Source organism: Carica papaya, chromosome 2 (assembly GCF_054855325.1).
Source record: "Carica papaya isolate Zhongbai chromosome 2, ASM5485532v1, whole genome shotgun sequence".
Classification (NCBI taxonomy): Eukaryota; Viridiplantae; Streptophyta; class Magnoliopsida; order Brassicales; family Caricaceae; genus Carica; species Carica papaya.
The window spans coordinates 1019743-1047563 of NC_142310.1; the positions used below are offsets into that span (position 1 = coordinate 1019743).

The 27821-nt window shown below is 33.7% G+C and overlaps 3 protein-coding genes and 1 pseudogene across 13 annotated transcripts; all 4 read right to left on the bottom strand.

Moving 5' to 3' along the window:
• Nucleotides 1-80: 80 nt before the first annotated feature.
• Nucleotides 81-4578, bottom strand: WCRKC2 (WCRKC thioredoxin 2). Of its 6 annotated transcripts, none has more exons than XR_015816767.1 (5): nucleotides 4118-4578; nucleotides 3500-3574; nucleotides 2959-3025; nucleotides 669-780; nucleotides 81-412 (listed from the first exon to the last, which is right to left on the bottom strand). XR_015816767.1 is itself a non-coding variant. In XM_022042190.2 (5 exons), the coding sequence occupies exons 1-5, from the start codon at nucleotides 4447-4449 to the stop codon at nucleotides 555-557; spliced, it is 528 nt and encodes a 175-aa protein (XP_021897882.2). In that variant the 5' UTR covers nucleotides 4450-4578; the 3' UTR covers nucleotides 81-554. The 6 variants fall into 6 exon arrangements, 4 of the variants coding, with proteins under 4 accessions (XP_021897882.2, XP_021897880.2, XP_021897881.2 ...); XR_015816766.1 differs by having other exon boundaries at nucleotides 81-590; XM_022042190.2 differs by having other exon boundaries at nucleotides 81-590; nucleotides 669-686.
• A 255-nt stretch (nucleotides 4579-4833) lies between these two features.
• LOC148268648 (SKP1-like protein 11 pseudogene) lies at nucleotides 4834-5650 on the bottom strand (annotated as a pseudogene).
• Nucleotides 5651-9599: 3949 nt separating this feature from the next.
• On the bottom strand, nucleotides 9600-16330 carry LOC110814561 (amino acid transporter AVT1C). 4 transcript variants are annotated; one of them, XM_088212465.1, is made up of 15 exons: nucleotides 16214-16330; nucleotides 15980-16093; nucleotides 15334-15409; nucleotides 15040-15224; nucleotides 13990-14312; nucleotides 12810-13024; nucleotides 12675-12698; nucleotides 11607-11787; nucleotides 11210-11429; nucleotides 10990-11125; nucleotides 10773-10796; nucleotides 10445-10586; nucleotides 10212-10255; nucleotides 10043-10105; nucleotides 9600-9912 (listed from the first exon to the last, which is right to left on the bottom strand). In XM_088212465.1, the coding sequence occupies exons 4-15, from the start codon at nucleotides 15213-15215 to the stop codon at nucleotides 9814-9816; spliced, it is 1647 nt and encodes a 548-aa protein (XP_088068591.1). In that variant the 5' UTR covers nucleotides 15216-15224; nucleotides 15334-15409; nucleotides 15980-16093; nucleotides 16214-16330; the 3' UTR covers nucleotides 9600-9813. The 4 variants fall into 4 exon arrangements, with proteins under 4 accessions (XP_088068591.1, XP_088068590.1, XP_088068593.1 ...); XM_088212464.1 differs by lacking the exon at nucleotides 16214-16330 and having other exon boundaries at nucleotides 15980-16188; XM_088212467.1 differs by lacking the exon at nucleotides 16214-16330 and having other exon boundaries at nucleotides 15976-16188.
• Nucleotides 16331-22737: 6407 nt separating this feature from the next.
• LOC110814655 (DHHC-type zinc finger family protein) lies at nucleotides 22738-27565 on the bottom strand. Of its 3 annotated transcripts, XM_022042200.2 has the most exons (7): nucleotides 27142-27562; nucleotides 24644-24736; nucleotides 24413-24514; nucleotides 24252-24326; nucleotides 23482-23580; nucleotides 23298-23393; nucleotides 22738-23210 (listed from the first exon to the last, which is right to left on the bottom strand). In XM_022042200.2, the coding sequence occupies exons 1-7, from the start codon at nucleotides 27415-27417 to the stop codon at nucleotides 23115-23117; spliced, it is 837 nt and encodes a 278-aa protein (XP_021897892.2). In that variant the 5' UTR covers nucleotides 27418-27562; the 3' UTR covers nucleotides 22738-23114. The 3 variants fall into 3 exon arrangements, with proteins under 3 accessions (XP_021897892.2, XP_021897893.1, XP_021897894.2); XM_022042201.2 differs by lacking the exon at nucleotides 23482-23580 and having other exon boundaries at nucleotides 27142-27565; XM_022042202.2 differs by lacking the exon at nucleotides 24413-24514 and having other exon boundaries at nucleotides 27142-27564.
• Nucleotides 27566-27821: the final 256 nt, after the last annotated feature.

Here is a 27821-nt window from a genome sequence, read left to right on the forward strand (position 1 = left end):
TATGTTCTTATATGCACAAGTATTCATCTTCATATGCGTTTAGATTTTCGACAAAAAGTACGAAACTGATACAACTGATCTAATACAATACACAAATAACTTCGTATATAAATTAGTAAGGAACAAAAGAAAAAGAAAATTTTTATTCTTTCTATAGACTCCCGATGATATTCATATAGGAGTATGACTTTGAAAATCGACTTCAGTAGGAATTTTACTGATGTAACTTGATAAGGTAAAATTTTCTTCCGAGTTAGTGAAAATGAAAGAAGATGATTGAAAAAAGATGAAAACTCGGAAATCTTTCTTACATGGTAGACTCGTTCTCAATCATTTGTCGGACCTCGTTAACGACTAAATGTGCTTTGTGGCCTCCGATCACCTCAGCCTGTTTCTTGCCATCTTTCCACAGCTGCCAAATTAAGTGAAAGATATACTTATCCATGAGAAAGAACTCATAGTTAGGGCTGTCATCAAACTGAACTTATGCTATAAATCCACCCATTAAATCTCGAGATTGTTCAATAAATGAGCTATTCCGAAGAAACCTGCTGCTAATCCAATTTCTCGCTTGAGCAACTCAAGGATGACTAAAGATTACATCGAAACTAAAGTCAGCCTTCTTACAATGTAAACAATTACCACCTTACGATGTAAATGAAACTCACCTGTATAGTTGGCATTTTCTGCATAGTTATGTAGTTGAACCCGTTCAAATACATGAGAAGGTACGATTAGCTTCAGTCATCATTCCAGATATATCACTAAAGCAAAATAAAACTGAATATATAAGATCAAAATTAACTTCTCACCAGTATGGTCCATAGTCAAAATAAGGAAACATTAAGCATTCTTTATGATAGAGCCAATTGTTTTTAACTTTTTTATTCAAAAGGTGTATTATTTGACATATCTAAGATGCTGATCATTAACAGAAATGTCACTTTAGGCATGCAAGATATAAGCTGCATCATCGAGCTAGTAGCGCTTAAAGACAGGCAAGCTAATCAGTTATCTCTCTGACAGATATAAGTTCTTTGATGAATGTGGAATAATATAATTCAATCAGAAGTTCAGAACCGACCACACACCTGGGGTTAGCGAAAAAAACCAAATTTGGCCATAATTTCATGAGTTTAATTCCACAACTGTGACACTTATTTAACTCTGGCCTGGTCACTTTAATCCATAATCTACTTATGAATATCTCAAAAATAAGGATTTGATGTTCTTCCCTGAAAATTACAGCAACATGTGCCTCACGGTGAGACTGATAAAGCTTCAAGAAAGAGCTTTTTTAAAATACATGTCAGGGATTGAGAACTGTGAAGAAAGCTGAACCTAATAAAATATCCGGAAACTTAATTAAACCCACTGACTTTTTTTTCAAGAGTAACCCATTGATTTACTCTGCACCTAATAAATAATGCATAAAAGTACCTATTATGTAAACCTTCCAATCTATACTCAACTAGTGTCTCCTCCACCCTTCAGTAAATCAACCCCTATCTCTCTTTTTCTTTCCTTTTCATTTTATTGCAACATGCTGATTCGAGGACCCTCTCTTTGATAATGATCAATTTGGGAAATGTTGTTTCAGAACTTCCCAGAAATCTCTGCCATAAGGAATAGGTTTCCTTATAACTGTCCATCATTTCCTAACGGTTTGGCTGGTAATCTACAATCACACACAATTCAAAGAATACTGTTTCGTCCATAACAATTTGCTGAAATTAGTATATTAAAACCATCAATCTTTCAAGTCTTTGTGAATGCTTGATCCAAGATAGAGCAGTAATTTTCACCATTCTCAGTTTCCTATGGACAGCACATTCTCTATACTCCATCCACGTAGTCCCTTTACAGAATACATACAAACATGACGCACATACAGGGAGAGAGATAAGTCACCAAGGGGTGTTCTCGATGCACAGAAGGACTTGCAAGGTTACCTGCATCATCTTCATCAGAGAAGAGGATGACAATTTGAACAAAGTACACAAAGCACATTCCATATACATCTTGATCATCCCTTGAGATGGACCCATTGAAGATACCAGAAGCAGTCATGCCTACAAACTTGTTGACGGACAAGTTTAACTCTGATTCCCATGGACTCCCTAGTCTCGTTGACAATCATATTCTACATATCCTACCTTATTTCTGAAAGCCGGATAAATATTCTCTAGACTTGAAAATAATCATAGATGGGCATAATCAATTCAATCATATATTATGAGTCATCATCCAGCAAGAAAATCTTTTAGTAAAAGGGAAATGCCAGTGTGAAAAATGCAAAGATTTCTCAATCATTTGTGCAAATACATCTTTGAACAGCATGATACTAATTGTCAATAGGCAGATAATAGAGATTTTTCTAAATGAGGGGAGAATAAGATAAACCAAGTTGTGCTAAAGATACTAGCATTAAGGTACAAGCTATTACCTTTTTATAAATAACCCGTTCTGTGATGGAGCACCTTCGCTTCAGACTTCAGTTTATGATTATTATCGATTCGTGATATTTATCTTTCTAGTATTGCGAGGATTTAGTTGTGCTTTAAGTTCTTTGTAAGTTCCTTTTTAAGGTTTCTAGTACTAATTAGATTAGGATTGAACTTGACTCTATAAATTAGCATCATAATCTCTTTCAACAGAATATGATCATTAGAAGAACTTATAGCAACTTAAGCTTTGTGATTATATGATACAATCAAATCTTAAGTGTGATGCTTAAGAAATCCTGTTCTTCCACCTGATATCTTAGAAATACTAATTGTGATACCTAGATTTAATCCTCTTATTCTTAATAAGAAAATTATCCTAAATTTTCATTACGAAGTTGCAGGCACAGTTTCATTGGATGACGTGTAAAATCCATAAATACAAACTATATAAAAGACCCGTGGATTACAAACCACAGGGAGTACAATCCATGTAAAGGTACAAGAGACTTACAGTAACTCCAGCACGAGCAACGAGCTTGTGTGGAACATTGTTGACATTAACACAATAAAACGGCAATCTAAACAAACAAGAGCACAAAGAATGTTTATTAATTAAGTCACCAAGGTGGCTTGCTAAATCGTAAAAGTTATCTCACTGAAGAACATTAATACAAATGGAAAGTAGTCTAAAATTATTCAACCAAACTGGACATTTCTTTACTGGTAAGCAAGCAGAGTTGCTAACTGCCTAATATGCTCAACTACTTCAAATACACTTTTTTCATCTTTGGTACTGCATATGAGAGAAAATCTTATGTTCCTCTGTTGAGAAATAAGGTACTGCTAAAAAAAATCAAATGAAATATTGTATGCCAAAGGCTTTTGAGATTCTTATTCTTGCGGCAGCATACTTAAATTTTATTAGCGGAATCTGCAGGTTTACCATAGTGGGAATGACAATAAATGCTCAAGAAACAACAGAGCAACTTCTCCCAACAGTTAACTTTAAGATTGAGTGATCACTTCATGTCATCGGAGAAGAAAAAGCTCACCTTGGATGGTATTCAGCAGCCAACTTTTCCAATTTTGGTTTTAAATATATACATTTTCTGCACCAGTTTGCCATCCTACACATTCATATAGCTTTACTTCACTAACCCAAAATGATAAATCTTCATGAAGAAAATATACTCCATGAAAAGTACATCTGTTCAAAATCTGAACAAGAACAAAACAATATTTCTAAAATCAACTACTAATAATGAAATACAGAAATTTCAGTGATTATATAGCTGCAATTAAACAGAGTAAATACAAGAAGGAAGGCTATTCACACTTATTAATCCCCAATTTCCACCTGTTCGAAACAAATGAAATGAAATTTGTAATTTCACCTAAACCAGAAACAATCACTTGTGCCAAAAACAATTTGAGAATAATTTAAATGATTTTTTTTTTTCCTTTAGCATTACAGTTTTACATATAAATTTCACATTCATCAGAAGTCCAAAACATCAAATACCACCAAGCAAGTTCATACTTTTCTTTAGATTCCATTGTTTTCTCAGCGGCCAACCAACAACCCAGATCCAAGAAACAACCAAAAATCGAATCAAAACACGTCTCAAACAAAACCAGATTAAAAAAAGAAAAAAAGAAAAAAAACTAACCAAAGCACGACTACTGGTTCGTCAAGCTGCTGTGCCTCAGCAATGACCTGATCGAACTGGGCTTCGCTGCAAATGGGCTGGAGCTCGACAGACACAGGCGAGTCATCGAGCTCCAGCCAGGACCCTTCTTCGTTGCCAGCGTTGAGGACCCTCGGGTTCACGCCAATCACGGAAATTTTCCCGGGAAAACGCAGGGATTTTTTCGGGAAAGAATCTGTTGTCCAGGTTGAAAACGAGGCTCTTATAGGAGGTACGACTGTAGAACAGTCAACTGAAAAGCTTCGTGGCCTCAAAGATCTTACAGATAGAGACAAGCTCACAGTTTCCGACATTTTCGAGTCAAAGAATCTGTTGCAGAGGAATTAGGGAGTATGCTGGAACTATACGAGGATGATGATGAGGAATTGAACAGGGCCCTAGGCCTGTTGTGGGCTCCGATGTTCAGACCTTCTTCAGGTGTTTTTTTTTTTATTTTAAAAAATTAAAAATTTTAATCTTAATTCACTCTAATTTTTTCGTTTACAAATTATTTTTATATTTAAAAATATAAAAAATTTGGTTACTTAATTTAACTTAATCACTGTAATTATTACCATATTATTATGTCATTAATAATTAATTAATATAATTAAAGATAACAAAGTTATATTAATTAAAATAATTTTTAAAATTTTAAGTACGAATTTTCTAAATCTATTAATTAAAAGGCATAAATATAATTAAAAAATATTTAATTACAAAAATTAAATCACTCGAAAATTACATAAAGTAAAATACACAAGAAATTTAATCGGAATCATCAGGAGTAAAAGCCCAAGCGTTCTCCGCGCGAACTGCTGCTTCTTCCTCGGGCGTGAAATCGTTCTTGATATGGAAAATTTTCCGAATCTGCTCCGTACTTCTCCCCTTCATCAATGATGCGATGTGCTTGCAGAGCTGATCCAGCAGTGACTCAGCCTCCAGGTAATCAGCCGCCCTAACCAATTCGAAAAACGTTTCTTCATCCTTCCGAAACACCTCGTAACAAAACCTAGCTTCCCATTCCTTGAGACTAATCAAACCCTCGCCTCTCCTCCTATCTCTCCACTTCGGAATCTTGCAGCAGCTCGCTGTATCTTCTTGCGAATGCTCCTTGAACCACTCGATTGCCAAAACTAGCACCTTCGATTTCACCGCCGGCAACGGAATCACGCCGTCGCCGTACCCGTCCTCCACCATAAGTTTTATGGTTTTCGCCTGAATCGCTAAAGATTCTTCCACCTCGATTACCTGGTTGTCTGATGTCAACAGCGTTAAGATCTTTTTCTCAGCCGGGGTCGAAGACGACGATGACGATGAAGGTAATGACGACATTGTTAGATGCTTATTTATCCTCAAGTAGAAATTTCACTACGTTGTTTTTGTTGATGGGAGTTATTTGTGTAGAGGTGCAGAATATATATAGAGATTGTTTTGTCGATTCCTAAACGAAGAAGAAGAAGAAGAAGATTAACAAATTAGGAAACCGATTTCTATCAGGATTCCGATTAAAATTAGTTTTAGTTTTCCTATTCATCGGGATTATTCTTTTATTTCCGAAATAAGCAATTTGCGTATATAATATTTCTTTCTGAAAAAAAGAAAATCAAAATTCCAACATTTACCAGTTTTAATCTAACGTTAAATTGTTCTTCCAATTAGTTCATAGTGAAAATACAAGTAGATACTAATATATAACTGGTAACAAAAAGCATACTCATCTTTTGAATCAGGAACAAGGTTGTCTAAAGAACTTCTCCATTGACTTGCTGCGAGATTTCTTACAGTTGTAAATTGTGTCCAAGGGATGATGATACGATGTGCCTGAGATCTGAATAAAACTTAAATGTCATCAATCTTTGTCCTGTGTAGGAAAATGGGTAAGCTTGTGATTGCTTTAGCTACAACCAATGGGAAATTTGTCTATATAAGTTTAATATTCCATTCACTTCCATATGTTTTGATGAAAATTAGACTCTTTAGCAATCTGCTCTGGTGGCATCAATATTGATATTGATAGTGTCCACAGATCAAGTCATATGCTAATTGATTTGCTTTTGACTATAATCTTGTACAATCTTTATGATAGAAAAGGTCTGACCTCCATTAAACTCTTCCAAATTATAGAGTTCGAGAGTCTAATGCATTCCAAATTGTAAAGTGTTTGCTTTACATACTTAGACTGAAGTATTCTGGCTTGTAATTTATCTGATGTACCTAGAATTGGCATGCTAACTTTGTAACTAAAGCTATATGTATTTCACGTGTAAACTTGAATCCTAATCCTCTATATTTCTTGAGAAGAGAGAGTTTACTCCAACTAATGGTATAAAAGCATGATTCCTCTAATGTTTTGGGTTCCACCAGAATCTCATGGTCATGTAATCTATGCTCAGTACATAAAGCCAACACGAAGCTACGTATATATTGTTATTTTTATACTCTTATGGTATAATTTTTTGTTTCCATATTAGCAACTGGAATACTTTTTTCCATGTTTGTTAGGTAGAATCATTTACTGTGTTGTCTTTTTCTTTGTGTTATTTGATAATTACATACTGTCACATCATACAATATTAAACTGTTTTGTAGTGTTTATAAAAAGTTACTTTACTCACATATATATATGTGTCTTCATACAAAACTAAATCACTATTTAAGAAGCATATAACACCATCTTCTTATCTATTCTACTTGTCTCTATAATAAATTAAAATATGTAATGTTTTTTATTCAAAATTTTAATCCTTCTTATTAATATTTTGGGGAATTGAAGTTTAAATCAAATTCTATTACCCACATTTTTTAGTCACCAAATATTCAATTTGACCATTTTGTTTCTTGTAGCATTTTTAATTTGCCCAAAAAAAAACAATTCAGTAATGCATTGAAGAAGCTTCTTTTTCTCCTTTTCGAGACATGGGTGGAAATAAAACTCGAATTCGAATAGTTTATTCTTCATATAATAGAGTGTTATGTCATCTGATCTATATACTTTTGACACATTCGAGAAGTTAATAATTATATAATTTCATCAACAATGAAATCATTCATCATCATCGTTTTCTTTGACTCCAGGCCAGAAAAAAGATTTTGAAGCTGTTGACATCAGACAATGAGGTATTCGAGGTGGAAGAATCTTTGGCGTTTCAGGCGAGAACCATAAAACTGATGGTGGAGGATGGATACAGCGACGGCCTTATTCCATTGCCGTCGGTGAGGTCGAGTGGTTCAAGGAGCATTCAAACGAAGTTGAGCTAGGTTTAAATAGTCTAAAGGAATGGGAATCTAGGGGTTTTGCAACAAGCTCTTTCAGAAGGATGAAGAAACATTTTTCTAATTGGTTAAGGTGGCTAATTACCTGGATGTGAAATCACTGCTGGATCAGCTTTGCAAGCACATCGCATGATTGATGGCGGGAAAAAGTCTGGAAGAGATTTGGGAAATTTTTCATATGAAGAATGATTTCACACCCGAGGAAGAGATTTCATATATAGAGATTACAAATTATCCTGTAATCCAATTCATTTTACCAAACAAATTGGTTGAGTCTGTAGTTTGAACTTCGACTCGAAGAGATTTCGTGCAACTGAAGGATGTGCCTAGCATATTGAGTTCAGCAAAGTTTCGGGCGGAGCTTGAGAATCACTATAAATGGTAACAAAATACCTACTCATCTTTTGAATCAACAAGGTTGTATAAAGAACTTTTCCATTAATTTTAGCTGGATTGCTTCCAATTGTAATTTGTGTCTAATCATGGATGGATACTGTGTGTCTGAGATCTGAATAAAACCGTTAGATAATCTCTATTTTGGATAGAGATGGGACACAGTATATGGATTATACCCGTTTTGGGTCATGTTGCTGTAGTGAGCCAGTGCTGCAGAGCTCTTGATAATAGTCTCTGAATACTGACAATAATTCCTACAAGTTTAAAACAACATCAGAGAACATAATGAAATTATGATAATGCCACAGATGATCCATAGTAATAGCTGCATAACTCAAATGTGATGCAAGGGTCTGGGTGTGCTCTTTGAGTTTTCTGTTGCTTAACCAATCTTTGGATCTAGGAAGAGACAGTAAGGTCTCTAATTGCGTGCATAAGAAAGCTACAGGTAAAGAAAACCAAACTGTTTGGCAAATGGACTGTGAAGGGATAGTAGGAGATATTGTTTCACTGTTGCAAAATAGCAGCTTTTCAACTCAGCAAGTACCTGTGAAGACCTGGGCATTAAATTCCATTCACTTCCATAAGCTTGTGATTGCTTGTGATTTTGAGGTGCAAGATCCGTTTGCTGGGTCCGATGGATTGATTTGCACCCCCTTCTTGCAGTTCAAATGGCACCAATAACTCAACAGCAGGTCAATACATTTGGTGGTCCTTATCAGCCAAGTTACCAACAGCCATTACAGCAGCAACATTTACCGATGAACCCAACAAATCCTTTTAGCAATACAGGTTTCGTCCCATTTCTGGTTAATTCTCATGCTCATCAACAAGCAAACAATCCATTCAAGAGTACAGGGCTTCTGTAATTTGCGGTGTTTGAATATTTGTGAGTGGCTTTCTTTGTATTTTGAAAATGAGTAAAGTAGTATGAGCTCACGCACGAGAGATAAACCATTTCCATTTTATCCCTCATGCGTGAGCTCATACTACTTCACTCATCTCTAAAATACAAAGAAAGCCACTCACAAATGTTCAAACATATAAATTACAGAAGCTCTGTACTCCCAAATTGATTATTTGCCTGTTGACGAGCATGAAGAATAACCGGAAATGACCCAAAACTTGTATTGCCAAAAGGATTTGTTGGGTTCATCATTAAATGTTGCTGCTACAATGGCTGTTGGTAACTTGGCTGATAAGGACCACCAAATGGATTGACCTGCTGTTGAGTCATTGATGCCATTTGAACTGCAGGAAAGGGTGCAAATCCATCTTTCTCCTGCGTAGAGAAAATGGGTAAGCTTGCAATTGCCTTAGCTACAGCCACTGGGAGATATGCCTATATAAGCTTGATATTTTCTTCACTTCCATGTGCTTTGATGAGATGACTTACTAAAATTAGACCCCTAGTAGTCTGCTCTGGTGGCATAAATCCAAATATTGATGGTATCTACAAATCAAGTCATGTTTATATTAGTCACTAAATATTAGACTTGACCATTTTGTTTCTTGCAGTATTTTTAATTTTACAAAAAATAATTCAATAAGAAATTAAAAAAATCTTTTTTGAGATACGGGTGGGAGTAAAAACTCGAAATAAAGTCATTTACTCTCGTCGTTGCATGGTGTTATATCATCTGACTCGCATGCTCCTAACGGGTTCAAGAGACTAATAATTTGGCAATCTACAAAAGGATTATTTAGTACAACACAAGTTTCAATTTGAATTCTATCAAAGTTGTATCATATATGTTCATCCTTGATGCACTGTAAAAATATGGTACCTCAATTGTCAATAGCAAGAATATGATTACCAAATGCCATTGTTGATGTGTATATATACGAGAGCAGATAAGAGTAAAGGCCAGCTTGTATGTTTCAGGCAGGGTACCAACAAAAATAATGTTCTCAAAAAATGAAGGAAAACAAAGATTCCATCAATCCAAAAATTGACTCAAAATTGGAACTGACGATGCCAGACTAGTCTACAAAATGAATCAAATTCAGTTCCTCAAACTCTCAATGATCTTCGACATGGACGAATACGTGCCAATCGCTGACGATATCAACCCTATGATGATAATTAAAGTACAGACTATAACCTGCCAAACAAAAAAAAAAAAAGAAAGAGATTTTTTCTTTCTGAGGAATCAAGTGCAAATGAGAATCGATCTCAAAATTTTAAATTATACAAGAAACTTAGTCAGTGAGCACGGGTGTGTGCAGCTATACCTGAAGATGTGTTATTTTTGCCCTCAGGATGCTCAGGAAACAAACACATGGAAGTATGAAGGTCTGCCAAAGACACAATAGAGAAAAGATTAAGCTGGAAATGTTCTTTTGAATCAAATGCCATGGCAGAAGATGTAAGAATTATGAGGAAGTTAAAGAAACAACTTACAACGAACATGGTGAGTAAAGATCCAATCAATGACAACAGCAGGCCTGCAACGAGAAAATTTATAGACGATAGTCACAATAAGTAAAAATATTAAACAGGAAAATCAATTCCCAAATAATCAGACGCTAGTCTTCTGATTGGTAAGATGATTCGTAATAGTAGGATCTCAAGTTAAGCAATCAACTATGTGATGAAAGCGCTGTCATTAAATTATATACTAAAAAGAGACTTACCGAAGAAAGGGATAGCAAGGCCTACTAGCAAAGTAGAGATCACGAGCATTGTTCTGATACCCACAGCATAAATGTGAGACTTTCGATGGCGTGAAGGAATCAATTCCTCAAGACTCAATGCCACCGGAGAAAGGGTTAACGCATATGTGGTTTCGTGTTAGGGAACTTCTTTTTTAATATGTAAGATATATCACGTATGAGAATTTAATTCAATAAAAATACTGATATGCAAACGAAAAAGAAAATTTTTCGGCAAAATGACAAACAAAAAAGAAAACTTTTGTTCTCTTTTCGTCATCTAAGGAAGAAAATAAAATTGAGAAAAAGGATATTTGGTAAACGGATTAACCACCTGCAGAATGGCAAACAATATGCATAAGAACAAAGAATATTGATTGGGATATAAAACTCAATATTACAACATTGTTCGTAAACAAGTACAATTTGCTTAACTTGTAGCTCTGTTGGTTCGAAAGTTCAGTACGATGAAAATAAGTGAATAGAAGATTGAAGATGAGAACTATAAGGATGAATAATCAACATACTGTAGTCCAAACAGCAATCTTCGAAGCAACTAAGTTGTGGGGCATGTTAAGTGTATATTGAGATTCTGTTGATTCTCCAAACATCATATATCCCATAACAGCAACTCCAGCATACAGAAGAGTACATATACCAAAACTGCATCAAATACACTTTTGATAGGTTAAAATATTCAGAAATTTAGATTTTCAATGAGAAGATATATGGGTATTTCCGGCTTACCATAATAAGAGGACTGCAGGGAATTGACTTCGTTTTTCCATTGAAGTATAAATGTTAGGAAAAACAGCATGTCCAGAATAACAGTATCCATAAGCACCGATTGCCACAGGAAAAGTAGCGAGGTTGAGTATTGTCCCTTTATTATGAAAACCAACTTGATCAACTACACCAACCCAGAACAAGCAGAGGACCACCAAAATTGATGCAATTACCCCACCAGCTGGGAAGAAAAAGAAGCAAGTCAAAGAGTAAGTAGAAGTAGGATCTCCGTAAAGGCAGATTGCACAATCTAGGTCCATCTAAAGAAAGAAAGGTATCAATTGGAGTGTAGTTTGTAGTAAAATCTTCCTTCCCTCTGTCTCCCATATAATTAAAATCCAAAATCGACGTGACTTACCTGAGATGTAACTAAGAATGCTGAGGTCTCGAAGCCAAACAGTTGGGAGAACTGCAAGGGTTGTCATCAATGCAAATAAGTGGTGCGAGTCTAACTCAAATCCACCCAAACTTATGTGCGCGTTTGGAAATAATGCTGTTAAGTTATCACTCTCCAAGATTATATATTCAACACAGCAAGCCTGCAACCAATCAGAGTTTTTCACAAGTGATCTAAAGTGCTAATAATAGAGATGTTTAGGATAGAACCTCGTTTCGCATTACTTGGAGGACAGGTGTTGAACTTAAAAATACATAAGGAATTTTCATGTGATTATTGAATCCAAATTAGTTTTACATTAAAGTTCTAAAAATTTTATCAGTTATTAAATACCTCTTTATTAGTGGCTAATGCTACCAGAAAGTACCACAATAATGACACCCTCATGAACATATAGGCAACCTGATCAGGCCTTAAGGTCAGGGTGCCTCCACCTGATGAATGATGTCCCTGGTTCCAATTCATTCAGCTTATGTTCTGAATTCAACTAGGCAAAACAAACATTATTCACGCTATCTCTTATGGGGATAGTGTTTGTTTTGCCTATAATAATTGGTTTTTTGTTATAGGGTTATCCTCTAGCTTTATGGAGAATTTAGCATGATTCGTTGATACATTGATTGATTTGTAAAGTTTGTAGATGGGGCAGCACCTCCTTGGTGCCGTTAGTAATAAAATTCATACTTTATATTTCAAAAAAAAAATACAGAACCAAAGTTGGACCTACGCTTATGAATATGTACTAACTCAATTGATGCGGCCCATAGACAAATGGAAAATATTGAAAGGTGGACAGGTGTGACAAGAAGCCTCTCCCCCTTTACTTTGTGCCACATCATTTGGGGACCAGGAACAAAAAAAGGAAAAGGCTAAGACAACACTAATCCAAAATGTAGGACCAAGGAATAAATATCTGGGCCTTGCTGGAGTCTAACCTATGATTTTCATGTCGTCTTCCTAAAAATTTTTATGTTGATTCCAAGAAAAAGTTAAATAAATACTCATTCAGACAAAGCCAGCTGTACTTACATATAGTTCCAAGTAGAGTATTATCTGCATACAAAAAACAACAAAAGCAGAAATGAGATAAGTTACAGTCAAATATCAATAATGCTTGAAAAAACTTTTGACATAGAGAAAAAGAAACTAATCAAATAGACTTACTGAGACAATGATTCGGCCTGTTGTGCCAAACGCAGCTTGGCCAATGTCAGGGTAAGTCTCAAGACCAGGCTCACTATCCAGGCAGTAACGCAAGAGCATTCCAGTGTAAAAAGAAAGCACTGCAAACATCAATAAAACCAGAAGACCTATCCATCCTCCTTCCTTTGCAGCATACGGTGTGGAAAGAATTCCAACTCCACATAAAACATTCATTCCTGCACAAATCCGGATTAAAAATAGAATTTTGAAAATTTGTAGTTTCTGGATAAACTAATGTTAAACTGTAATTTAATTTACAAGTCAAAACATCTCCTATACACATAATAATCTTGCTAGTTACTTGATTCTTTCATGTGCACCATGTGCAGAGGGGAATACGATATAACAGCATAGGTCACAGGACATGTAGGAATTGTTTGTTTTTTCATCCATAACAAACACACAAACAAAGACAGTAAGGCAGATCTTTAAGAAAAATATTATCTTTCTTGATTAAGCTATGAATTTCTGTCCTTTGAAAGCAATTTTGGTTTTTTTGCAGATCACAGATGATACTGTAATCATCAAACCTAGGCACTGTTACATGTGAGTAACATTAGTTAAACCAAGGAAAATATGAAACATGAGGTGCATATAAAATCTGAAGTCTATTCAAAGCTTGCCCACCAATGATGGTGCTAGGTGCTTCATGTAATTTGACCTTTTAGCCAGGATAAGCAAGCAAATTTGGCATTCTATGATTGGCAGAAATGCCCTCTTGAAGCTGATGGGTCGATATAAAATTATGACACATGGTGGTGGTAATCTGTGGTTGGCAAGTGGCAGGAAACAGGAAACTGACAAATTGGACTGTAGTTAAATAATTGTCAATAATGAAGCAATCTATATGAAGAATTTGAAAAGCAAGCACACTAGGAAACTTGGAATACGTGGTGGACACCTATCCACATAAGAGGGACAAGAATGTAAGAGTGGTATTCTCTAATTAACTCAAGGTATTTTTCTCGAAAGAGAATCTATAGACGCTAAGAAAAAGCTTCAAAGAGTGATTAGGTACATTCTTTTGAAGAGAATTTAACCTGGAGGTACAAAATATATTGGGTAGCTGCTGAATGATGCATAATGTAGAGCTAAGCACGGACTAGTAAATAGAGCTGATGAGCAAGTGTGTGCAACTAACCATTTAAGAAAGCCTGACCAAATGAGCTATTGCGAGAAATTGGGAGTTCATGGGAGATCATTGACAGTTTCTCATCCTTCCTCATGGAAGCCCTCCTTGATGGAATAGGAGGAAGCAAAGATTGGGAACTGCGTCTGTGCTGTGGTGGTTTCTCATCTGCAGTTGCTGGTATCAGAGGCTTTGTTATAGAAGACAATGACTCCGGAGTATGTCTTCTCGTTAACGATGAGGAAAGAAAAGAACTGCCAAATCTTGACAATGAAGGAGTGCCCAGGAAACCAATGCTTGGAGATGGTACACTACTGTACAGATCAATCGACTGCCTGAAATAGGAACAAAAATGATAAGCATCTTAACCTTTTTACAAAAGTATAGCAACCATAAAATTGTTGTCTGAAGAAATCCTGCAGGATACCAGCATCAACCATTTATTCCAAGAAATGACATTTTTCCTATTTTGCTTCCAATTTCATACCATCCTCCTCCACTAAATGTACAAAACTGCTGTTTTTTTAGACTGTCTATCATTCAAACCTCCACAAGGCAGAAAAATTATCAACAAACTGTCGTTACAAAATCTGGGTGGAAGCAAGTAGAAACTTCCTTGAAGAGCTATTATATAACATCGACACCCTATGTCCGATCAGTTTAGAAAGTGAACAAAATATTTCTACTAGTTGGGGCCTGCACAAGAGACAGACCTCCACCATTACTAACATAATCAACAGAAGAATTCAATAGTGGAGTTGTACCGGGAATACTAGCATGATTCTTAAACATGGAATGGGAGACACAGCACTAAAGAAAATTATATCAATCGTCTTTGAAATTTTTCTTAGAAAACTGATTAAAGAAATATGAATTCCCTTTCTGCAGCTAGAGTAGAAAAAAAATTTTGGGATTTTGGCTATTGCACAACCAATTTCAACCAAAGAGGACGAGATGATGGAAATATATAATTAATATACCCAGTGTGGTATTTGTATATATAAACATATACACAATTGTAGTATATAGACATCTACAGGGAGCTAGATATAGATAGAGGACCTGTAACTTTGAGGCCAAGCTGTGGTATAAGAACTAGGTCTGTTATTCTGTTGGTTTTCCTCTGAAGAATCGGAAGAATCAGATTGAGTTCCATCATCTTCACCGTCAAAACCCTTCTCCTCATCTTCTTCTTCGCTCTCAATGTAGAAGCTCTGGTCAGATACCGAGTTCTTCATTGTCCCTTCCTGCAAAACCCAATCCAACAATACGCCCCCACAAATTTTGTATGAGTTAATTCATAATCTCAAGTTACAGCAAAAAAAAAAAAATTAGGGCCAAGGATAGAATACATACCTTGATAAGATGGATTTAAATCTTTTCTGAGATTAACTGGTTTTCCCAGATTCTCTTTCAATTGAATCACCTAAATCTTGAAAGATTACAAGAGAAGAAAACGATTTGAGTTAATCACGTCAAATAGTATTAAAAAAAAGGCTAGCTTAAAATAGAGAGAAATCTGAATAAATATTCTAAAAATGGTAATCTACATGGCTGCCAAATATGTTCATAAGGTTTTTACATATATACATAAATTTAATCTGAATAAACGTTAATATCGGCATCACCAAAATATAGAATATAACCAAACAGACCAAAAAAGAAAACGAAAAGAAAACCCAGTGAGTATAAGATCTCATGTTCTCTAGGGACTAAATTTAAAATTCTACAAAATGGGATTTTCCATTCATGCTTTGTTTGGTTGCTGAGAAAAGAGTACGAGAGAAAAAACAAGCAGAAAAATTCGTTCTTGGCGGCCGAAAAACTACGCCATTGATAACCAAAAGATACACAAAAAATAGGACTCAGTTTTCGCGGCAACCAATCAGAAAGCGCATAGAAATACACGCGAACAGAGATGTAAAACCTCACACAAAAACACGCAGACAGAGACATAAAAGATGAAAAAAACATGAATTACGTTTTTAAGTCAGAGACCTACAGTGATTTAGAATATCTCCCTTCCCCTGTTTTCTTTCACCTTGGCGTTTCTCGAGAACCGAACTGAAAGACTTCAGATTAAAGATCCAGCTAAGAAAGAGACCCCAGAAAGTGTCTGCAAAAACCCACTGATAAGAACAAGAAGAAGAGAGAGAGAGAGAGAGAAAGAGAGAGAGAGAGAGAGAGAGAGAGAGAGAGAGAGGGAGAGAGAGAGAGATAGAGAGTCGTGGTTTACGGGCATTTCAGTTAAGGCTATATAAATATGCAGGAAGCATATACAGTAACTACCCGCTGTTTAGGGAAGGTGACGAAGACGATGAAAACAGAAAGTAACTTTTCACTGTATAAAGCTGTGATTTTGCAGTGTAGTCCAAACAGTTTCCTATTTCCTCCAAACACAAACTTCGTCGTTACATGACGTCATAAATCCACTCTGATCCCCAATAAATGCTTAACATTTATATTTAAAAAATAATAATAATTTTAAGTGGTAGTCTGTAAGCCTATAAAGATTATAAATAATATAAACATATTTAATTTTACTTGGCAATTAATATAATATTTAATTTATTAATCTTTAAAAATATTAAATTTTTATAATTATAAATAATGTTATTTAATTGAATATTGTCTTAATATTCTATTTATTAATTTATATAATAATTACAGCAAATAAAATATATATATATATATATATATATAACCATATATAGTTTTGTTCTTCATGTGAACATTTACATTCCATGTAAACTATATTTTTTATTTTTTATTTTTTATTTTTTATCTCTATAATTATTATATTAACAACATTATATTCACTATAATTAATTAATTAAATTATTTAATTATAAATTAAAAAAATATTATTGAAAACCCATCAAATTTTATGAATTAAATATAAAAATTAAATAATATTAAATATTAAAATTTGAAAACTAATTTAATAATTTTAATTTTAAAAAATATTTTTTTCAATCGGATCTGTGACTGTCAATCACATTGGGGAACGTGTTTCATATTGACGTTTTTGAATCGCCACTTCACATAATTAATAAGCACAAAATAATTCATTCATAAAATTATTAAATAAAAACAATACTAATCATATATATATATATTAATTATTTGAATAATATGTTACTTATATACCATAAGTGTATTTATATTCATTGAATTATATATAATTAAAACATAATTTTCTATTACGTTAATTTTAAAAATTCTTAATTATAGCAATCTCTATATGTGCATATATATATATATATATATGTATGTATGTATGTTTATATTATATATAAGATTATATGGCAATGTATGATTTTTTCTAATGTGACCCCATAAAAAGTTCACACTATTTTTTGAGATTATTATTGGTGACATTTGATGTTGATTGTAAGACAGAAGTGTCGAGACACTTGTAGAATTTTATATTAGAAATAAATTTTAATTAATTAATTAATTAATTAAGCCCACTAGTGTATATATATATATATATATATATATAATATGTTGCTTACCTTAAATTGCATTATTTAATTAAACCTTAATATATTTTTTTATCTTAAAGGTAAAATTTAAAACTATATATTAATAATAAATTAAATTGTAACTACATATTTCAAACATTCCATGTCTAGTGTGTCTAATATTGTACTATAATATATAGTATTGTTCTATACATTATCTATCTGTATATGTCATGGGAATCAATCATGTATTTCAATTTGATCAAATTAACAACTGTACTATACTTAATACCATGTGTGTGTGTGTATATATATATATATATATATATATATGTACATGTATATAGTTGTCTATATCATATTATATAATTAAATTCAGATTTGGTTCACATCAATTTCCTCGAGCTTATCTCCACGTCACACCTTGTAGGATTTAATTAATTTATCTTTTAAAGTTTTTAAAATTGGAATATAATTACTTTTAATTTTATATAAAATTCATTTTTAATAAATTTTTTTACAATTTTAATATAGAAATTTATAAATAAATTATTTAATTCTAAAAATAGCCTAGAAATTCCACATATTTTTTTAAATATTAATTAGTAATAAAATATAATTGTTATAAATATATTTTTCTCAACCCAAAAAAAATTAAAAATTAAATGGGAGAACTTAAATTTTATATGTAATTATAATTAAATTTATTAATTTAAAAAATAATAATTTAACCATATTTTCCAAAAAAATTATAATAATTAAATCCAATAAAGTATTTTATTTTTAGAGTATTAAATTCCACCATCATGGCGGCTATTAAATATAAGACAATGCTGTCATTGAAAAGCATAATTAGAAAGAAAACAAAGGAAGGAGACAATACCACAAATTTGCTTGTTAAAAAGTTCTTTCTTTGTGTGTGTATATGTGTATATATATATATATATATATAAATATATGTATGTATGTATGTATGTATGTATGTGTATGAGATCATGAAAGTAACCCACCAAAGAAGTCTACAATAAACACACCAATCAAGCATAAAATATTGAGAAATAAAGCACATACTTATAATTGACATGTTGAATCTAAGATAACATGGAGATTACATACCTTTTCTCTTTGTTTCTATGAGAATCTCATGAAATATTATTTCATTATATGTGCTTAACATGTAGGTTAATGCATTCCACATATAAATCAAAGTTTATAGCTAATCGAATAACCTATTATAACTATTCCGACAAATAGAATTTTTTTGTTGTAGAATTTCTTTTTTTTTTTTACTGAATCATAATAATTTATTATGACTAAATCCAACTTAACTACTGTAACTATACAAATAAATTATAGACCGACAGAATCAAATATTTACGATAACACCGTCAACCTATAATATATTAATAAAAATTTAACCATTAGACCATCGTTAATTGAAATCATTCTTTATTAATAAGTTGAGTATTAGAGACTTAAACTCCATAACATTACTAAACATTAATTGCCATATGAGCATGAGATATTACAAGACGTCACAAGATTCTTGTAAAAATCTGAAACCTTAAAAGAAACTGAATTCATAAAATTAAACGCGGAAACAATTAATAGAATTAGGGTTTACATTACTTACATAATAATTTAGAACGTCTAATAAGGTTACGAAAATGTCTTTTCTGAAAAACAAACAATAATTAAAGAAGTGAAAAAAAAAGGAATACTTTGTACCTTAAAACAATCTTCACTAACATTCGAAGGGAGTCCGAGTAGTGAACTACTCACAACTATCTTATTGATCGAGATCTGAATCCTAGTCCTTTTGATCTAAAATGATTAATGAATAAATGAGTTACAATAGTCCAGTAAAAATATCATACTAATCACATATACAAAAAACTAAATATTTGTAAAAATTAAAAAAATAACTAATTGAGCATTTGATTTATTTAAATACCTTTAAACTTGAAAATGTTTGTTTAATACTAACCGTAATGAGTTTTCCAAAAATAACCTATAAAAATTCGTATTCGTACCACTTTTTACCTTCACGCATAAGAGAATAAGAGACAATAATTTTATTTTCTAACCTGCTTATTTATACCCCTGTGGGTCCATATAGATATTCTCTATATTCGTGAACCCAATATCCAATTTTATAATTGACCGGCTGTCCCCATACCCCGTCCAGTAATGAGCGCCAAACATTCCATTACCTCGATACCCCGTCCAGTATGAGGGTAAACCATAATTCCTAAACTTTTTTGGTAAAAGATTTCTGATCCTCATCTAACTGAGATAAAATTCACGGTAAGGTTCCCTATATACTGAGCCCCTCCGCCCTTTCCCTAGGTAACCAGCAACTCTTTCATATACAAATTTTTATCAACAAATAATTAATAAATACATACCAATATTGCATATCACATTCACTTATCAATTAAACTACATTCATACTGACATTATATAATCAAAATAACCAAATAAGTTGATAAGACAATTGAACTATAAATTAAGAACATGTACTATACGAAAATCAAACAAGTAGGACAGTAAAGAAAAATAACAGAAAATCAGAATAATTATGAACTAATCGGATTGCAACTCTAATAGTAACATATAATTATTTTTAGGGTTTTCTAATTTTTTATAAAAAATATAAAATTATACATCGTTAAACCTTAATTTACCGTAGCGAAGAATAGAGCAAGGGATCCTTACCCGGATCGGTATTTTGATATGTCGAATTATTTACTATACTTCTTAACGAGTATTGAGTTTACTGAATTTTTTTTGTGAAATTCGAAACACTCGTCACATACCTCAAAATATCCCAAAAGTCCAAAATCGGTGTTCAAAACTCGTTTCGACCAATTTTGGGTTTCTGGCACAACGGCGTTGTCGTGCTCTAGCGCCGACTCTGCTGCCCATAACGGCAGTTCACCTCAGTTTGGCCAATTTTGACCGATTTTAGCCTGTTTTGGCCAATTTTGCACGTATCCCTATAGAAAAATACGTTAAGGGACCTTGGTTGGCCGAAAAATTACAAAAACCGAACCTATCGGCGAAGGGGAAGAACATCCGGGTGTAGCGGTTTCGCTGGTCCTCCTTCATGGCTAAGATTCTTCCTTTAGCTAATCTGCACAGAAAAAAACGGCGAACACAATGACCGAAAAATCGTGTGAAATGGGAAGCAGGAAGGGGCTCATCGGAGGTATTTGAAAATTTTGGTCGTCGCGGCTTCGTCGAACTTTACCCGCGATTTTTGACTCTTGCACCATCCATCTTACTCCGATTTAGCTAGAGGGATGCTCGAAATCGAATTCCGAGTGGGTAAGAGAAATTTTTACTTTTTTTAGCAGCCGGCGGTGACTCTAGTGCAACGGCATCGGCGGTCAGCCTCCTTCTCCGGCGTCTGGTTATTCTTCTTCGGTGAAGGTTAACGGTTAAGGTTTGGGCTCTTATGTGACATGAAGTACTTATATTCATCTTGCGTTAATCTAAACCGTCTATCGCGATCGATCTCGTCCGTCCGATCACACATAAAAAGAAAACGAATATGAACCGTTCATCGCGATTGATTTCAACCGTCGATCGTACTTAAAGGAGAAACGAATTCGGGTCGTCCACGCGCGCGAAATCGATCTTGGGCCATTCGATTGTGGGGCATGCATATCGCTCGCATAGCCTCCCGCGTGACACCGATGTCAGCGTACCTTGCCACGCGACATGCTCTACTTCGTCAGGACTGCTTATTGGACAGTCCTACATGACTAAACTTTTCTTTTTTACACTTTAATATCATGTTTCTAATTTTTCTTTCAAAAATATCATCCGAACTCAAATTTTTATTTTTTTTTTAAATTATTTTCAATCTCGTCTATAATTTATTTTTTTTCAAAATTTCACTTAAATAAAAGTAAATAAATAAATAAATTATTTTAATTTAATAATTAAATAATAAAAAAATTATCTCGAATATCTTATTCCTTATAAGAATAGATTATATTAATTGTTATCTTTACCAACAACTTTTCACTTGAATTTGGCATAAACTTTGAAGAACAAAAAACATACAGTTGAAGGTCACCCAAAATCTACATCTACATGTCTAATCCAAGCAGTGGGCTGAAAATCAATGATGATAGTAAAACAATAGTTAAATATTTTTTTATGGTAAAGAAGACAATAAGCAAATCACTTTAATGAAGTTTAATCAACAATATGAATTAACAAAGGAGATTCTACAGTTATTACTTCTACTCTATAGAGGAAACTGTAGGAGTATTCCTGCCTAGGATTCTCTTCTGCATCAAAAAGATGAACTTTAACCAATGAGCTTTTACTAGGTTGCCAATGGTAACAGGTTAATATTAAGAAACCTATAGAACAAACTACAAGAACATTATAATGCCACTCCTGACAAGAATAAAGCTTTATTTTCTTGTACCTGTTTGTAAGATTTGTGGATATCACTTCACTCTCACCTTAATTATTTCTTTTGTCTGTTCCCAACTCCAATAATTTAACTCTCAGTTCCACTTTGAAAAATCTGCAAAGCAGATACTATGCTACTTACATGCTTTTGTTTACCATCTTGCACATCAGACTACAGCTACTCTCTACTAAGTCTCTTGAAGGGCAGAGATCACTTCAATATCATCACATGTCGCGATAAAACCTACCAGTTTTCTCCTCGTCTTTCCCCACTTATCCTGTGGGAAGAGATCTCCAACACTAAATCCTGGAACTGGAAGTGGGTTATGTTTGTGAATTCCAGATGAGAGAATGTTTTCACCTTTAAGTGTATCCATCCCCTCCAACTCTCTGGCCAAGGGAAACCTCTACAAACTGTGGCAGCAAAATGTGTGATTAAAAGTGAGCCTACCAACCAGTTAGGTTCTAAACATCATTCTGCTGTGTCTCCCACCAAAGACCAACTTGAGATAACATCTTAAATGCATTAATTCAGAACATTGAGGCAAATGATACATGCACCAAAACCAACACTAGCAAGGTCTAAACAGACTCCTAAAATCCCAAGTGAAGATACGGGCCGGAAGTTATTCATGAAACTAAATGAAGCAGAAAAATCTGCGAACCCAAAATTTTGTTACGGGTCTCCTCAGAATAAAGAGAACATTTTGAGTAAGAAATTTGGAAACAAGAAAGCACTACGACTTAGCTAATTGAATTGTCCTCTAGTCTTTGTCATCAACAAATAGAGAGAAAATCCCTAGTAACAATGATAATAACCTTCTTGCTTATATGCACCACCTTAATGCTCACAGCTGGGAAAAGACAAGTAATCCAAATATATATTGGTTGGAAATAAAATTCAATTTACAATTTCCACACTCATTTGTTTTATGAGTAGAACATACACTTTTTTTTAGCAGAACATACACATAAACTGGTATGCTGTAAAAGGGAAAAATAATAATAATAATAAAAGCAATGATCATTTGACTTTACAAAATCTACAACAAAAGTGAATATAAACTCTATGATTGACCTGATTTCAGTTGAAAACTTCCATGTTGCAATTCTATAGACCCACCAGTTGTATATCGAGCTGCTTTCTATTTTGAAAATTGGTTTACAAATGAGCAATATGCTAATTTCTCAACCATTCATGCTGAATGGAATGCCATCAATTTTTTTTTTTAATGTTTATGAACTATCACGTAAAGTTGGGAAGCTGATTCCATCTTTTAGATGATTGATTTCGGTGGGACACAACCATTTCAGCATGTTTGGACCCAATACCTGACCAGAAGGCAGAGAAGTTTGAATTAGTTAGAGCTATAGCTGAAGGTAAACAGAGAAAATATGAATTTAGAGAGAGAAAGGTACCAAAGAAATGTTCTTATAGACACCATGGTCGAATGGATGTCTATAGCTTTGCCCAGATTTCCTAGCCAACCATGCTGCTCGTACTCCTTCATAGTACTGCAAAAGACCGTTCAAGATCTCTTAACCTACTAGTATAAGAAAAGATTCAATCTTACTACATATCCTTCAGAAACAGAAAAGTTACCTCTATTGTGGTCATGTTATGAGTCATGAGGTAGATATGCCAACACAAGAGAGTTCCCAATGTCATGCTCAATGCAACCATCATTGCTCCGCAAGCAATCTACCATCTCATACCTCTTAGAATAATCTAATTCCTTTAAAAATATTACACAAAAAGAACTACTTTATTTATTTCTATTTTTTCGCTATCTCTCTCTTTGCTTTGGGGGAGAAGTTATTATTAGAGAAGATAATGGAAAAGGAAAATTAAGGTACAGGACTTTCAATAGGAGTAAAATTTGACAACAGAAAGAAGATCCACATTTAGAAGGACATTGAGATCCGTTCATAGTCCAAAAATTCTGAAATGCTCCTAATACATAACTGAGCAAGTTTCTCAAAAGAACTAGAATGCTATTTTAAAAGGGGGAAAAGAAAAGGCTAAAAGCCGTTAATCTAATAAATAGCTGTGATCGAATCAATAGCTCATTTACATTTTATAATAAATGCATAGTTTTGCAATATTGTACCATTTTTAAGCCAATCCAATCAAATAATGATCATTCTAATAGTTTATTTTTTGTGTCTTTTATTTATGTGTTTATTTTTCAATTAGATCCTAATTTCTAAAACGTTTACAAGCAGGGACTGGTGCCTTAACTGGAATCCTTGTCTTACTCAAGTATTCACTCATAAAATCACTCCGACAATACATTCAAAAAAAAAAAAATCACTCCGACAAATGGAAGTTATATATACTGAACACATTTAAACACTCAATTATGAACTTACAAGAAAAACTTTCATATAAATCCTTCCACTATAGTAATCCGAGTTCTTCTGGAATGCAAAAATAATTATCATCACCTGGCAATGCCAAGATGTTCAGAAATAAGTTAAGAGCAATTTACTGAGCGAAAGCAAGGCCTTTGGAGAAGTCAAATAATACATACTGTAGAATAGATGCTCCCCAAAGTCACGTAAAGTATAAATACAAAATAGGCTTTATAGTTCAAATGACCAACGCAATTATCTATCCATAGACAATGATGGTCCTGCACCCAATTTACATGCGGGAAACGATCACATAGAATATATATATATATACACTGTATGTAAAATGATGATAAAAAGTGAAGCCCATACCTAGATAATTATGGTGAAAAAGATGGAACCTGACTTACCATCCTTAAAATACATCTTCTGCAAACACGACAATGATGAGTCCTGGGAGGCTTGTATGCGGAGCATTTATCACAGTGTCTCATTGCTGCACCCTAACAGAAATTATACATCAAGGAATTTAGATCTGCATTGTTAGATGCAGGTTATGTTCACTTCTAATAAACAATGGATAAAGATAATCAATCATACCTCAAAAAAAATTTTAGAATTTAGAAGACAATGAGAGAGAGATACAGAGATATGAATTACGATTTGCCTTGGTCCCTTGATATGGACTCTAAAGATTCCTGAGACTTTCAAATTAAGTATGACTTAGCAAACATAATAAATACTTTTTTTGAGTATGACTTGAAATAAGCTTAGGACTAATGACGCATGGAGACAGCTATCTACCTAGATAAGGGGAATTACTGCAAGATTTATTAACCAATACTTTTTACCTTGGCATGGCATAGGATGGAGGATAAGTAAATAAACCAAATATGAACTCTATCGTTACTTGCAAATTTTCATTTCCTGAGGAAAGCATCACATGTTGTAGCTCATGTAAAACCAAGTTATTTCAAGAGGTATGTAACAGTAAAGCATCTATAGGGAAAGCAACAGAAAATACCCAGATTTCCTGGAAATTTTTGAATAAGCAAAAAAACTAGTCAGTCTTAGCATGCAGACCATTCACCTATAATTCTCTTAGACAACACCTCAGTTTCCACTTAACATCCTCCATTTAGGGTACAGAGCGCGTAAATTTAGAAAGTTGATTTTCATTATATGAACTAAGCGTAAATTTAGAAAGTTGATTTTCATTATATGAACTAACTTCTTTTAAATTCCCATGTATATTTACCCAAACACTATCATGCTTCCATGATATGTAATAATTATGTGTCACTTGTCGAATTAGGAATATGATGTTCCCAAACTTTGGAGCTTACTCAAGTATAAAGTGAGCTTTAGAAAAGGGATAATTGTCAAGATCTCAGGAAGCTGCCAAAAATTCCCCGCAAATGAACTGTGAGCTTTAGGCTTCTTAGTGCATAGTTAGGAAGATCATTTGTAAAGACATTCAGTTGGACACCGGTTGAACCACCTAAACTTTTAAGCTGTATTCCATCTGCCACATATTGTGTATTGGTTTCTTGTCCATATTTTTTCCAATGAGTTTTTACTTTCTGACCATATGTCATCAATAAATATCTACCACCATATTCATTTTATGCCAATGTAATTGGAAGGATGGATGGAATACAAGGCACAAAAATCACGTTTCTTAATGAAAAAATGCAAAGGTTTCATACTTCTCCAAGACAAACCTCATAAAGGACCATGATTTGACATGTCAAATGACTTCCTCTAGTTGAAATATGACAGGAGTTTGGACAGGTTGGAGTCAACCATTTCCCCTGACCCAAGGGGTGAAAGGACTTGACCAACAGGCTGCATAAGTATTCCCATCTATTCAGCATTTGTTTTGAACACTTACAGTGTTAACTCTATATAACTTCATCATATTTCTATATAACTTCACCGACCACTGCATAACTTCTCCAAGATCACAAAGCAAATGCTCCTATACTTCTGATTTTGTTGAAAAAAACTAAAACAATCAAAAGGAGCTAATGTCAAAAATGAGCTTCATGCATGTGATGTAACAAACCTAAGATAAATGTTTTCAGCTGAAAATTTAGATTTTTTGAGTTGTGAACAAAAGGGGGAACATGGGCTACCATCTTACTGCACCCCACATGAATGTTCTCATTGAAACACTCATTTGCTTTAAAATGATGGGCTTCTCTTCTAGTAAATCTATTCATCATACTTGCAGTAAAACACGAGTTCAATATCTCTACACAATCCGATTTAAGCACTATCTCAAAGCATTAGCTAAACCCCCTTGACTTAGTCAAACAATTACTGAATCCAGTGCATGCTTCTTGAATACAAGCCACCTATACTCGCACCACCTCTTACTTGGTTGTTTGGTAAGATGTGAACTTAGAAGGTGATATTTCAAACTAAATGAACTGAAATACTTTTTTTCGAAATAACATTACAACTGAAATACCCTCTTGAACTTGACTTATTCTAGCTACGTTTTCATCCTCAAAACACAGAAGCAAATTGGGGAACTCACATCTAAGTGTTCATCTTGCTCGAGAACATTACACGCACACACACACACACAGAGAATATTAGTTTCAATAACTCTGACTAACTAATACCACAACTACGAATCAACCAGCACAGTAAGAAAACTATTTATACATCGTAATTTTTTAAAAGGAAAAAAAAAGAGAATCTATGAATTAAAAAATAGCATCATCTTTCGAGCAACTTGCAACCCAGAACAAGAAGTAACACGATATCCAACAATTTCATTTCCATACTTCTTCCTCACCATTCTCATCGCACCAAACAGAACCCAATAAAAACAAAGAACGCGAATATACCATAAATAAAACAATTAAAAGAGAGATTTTTATCTAAATGAACTCACATTTTTGGTTGGTTCTTGACCAGAAATTCCAGAATCTTCAACATCAGGAACATAAGAGGAAGGAACATAGCCTGGGTCGGTAACAACGCAGACAGAGAAGGAGAAAATACAGAGAGAAGCTAAGAAACTGAAGATCAAAGCGTTCAAAGCTCCAGCGGAGCTACGTAACCCGACCCAGTCCTCAATGAATACGAAAACAGTGACGTAATACACAAAACCCATCAGCAGAAACACACCTAGGACCGGGATCGAGAGGAATCTCTGAAATTTCCTCATTGCAGAAATTCCAGTGCTGCAAGTTTCTACTTTTCTGCACCAGTTTTATTAATTGCCTCAAACTTGCAATAAATTTATTTTGGTGGGTTGGGTTCGCAAAGCTCTGGGCTTTGGATGTACATGCACAATGCATTTTCTCTCATTCTTTCAAAAACCAATATTTCACGGCAGAATTTTATTATTTAATTACATACTTTTTATAACTATTGTTAGTATTTATTATTTAAATCTTTTTTTTTTTCAATCAAACCCTTGAAAGAAGTTTTATGCTTATTATATATTTCTTTTGAATAGCTTCTTAAGATGATAGTTTTGAATAGAAAAAGTAATACTTACATTATATTTGAGGATAAAATTTAATAAATTCAACGAATAAAAGTTCAATTCTAAAATAACTTAAAATC

Bases quoted from the DNA above. Each gene is read 5' to 3' on its own strand.
- LOC110814655 (XM_022042200.2), bottom strand. From the start codon at position 27,417: ATGAGGAAATTTCAGAGATTCCTCTCGATCCCGGTCCTAGGTGTGTTT. The intron at 24,737-27,141 runs GTGAGTTCATTT...AATTTCTGTTAG, and splicing joins GTCAAGAACCAACCAAAAAT to GGTGCAGCAATGAGACACTG. The intron at 23,581-24,251 runs GTAAGTTCATAA...ATGAGATGGTAG, and splicing joins TTTATATGAAAGTTTTTCTT to ATTGCTTGCGGAGCAATGAT.
- LOC110814561 (XM_088212465.1), bottom strand. From the start codon at position 15,215: ATGAAGAACTCGGTATCTGACCAGAGCTTCTACATTGAGAGCGAAGAA. The intron at 10,797-10,989 runs GTATGTTGATTA...GCCATTCTGCAG, and splicing joins AGATTGCTGTTTGGACTACA to GTGGTTAATCCGTTTACCAA. The intron at 9,913-10,042 runs GTATAGCTGCAC...TTTGTTTGGCAG, and splicing joins CAAAAATAACACATCTTCAG to GTTATAGTCTGTACTTTAAT.
- WCRKC2 (XM_022042188.2), bottom strand. From the start codon at position 4,449: ATGTCGGAAACTGTGAGCTTGTCTCTATCTGTAAGATCTTTGAGGCCA. The intron at 3,575-4,117 runs GTTAGTTTTTTT...ATGAATGTGTAG, and splicing joins GAACCAGTAGTCGTGCTTTG to GATGGCAAACTGGTGCAGAA. The intron at 3,026-3,499 runs GTGAGCTTTTTC...TTGTTTGTTTAG, and splicing joins GCTGCTGAATACCATCCAAG to ATTGCCGTTTTATTGTGTTA.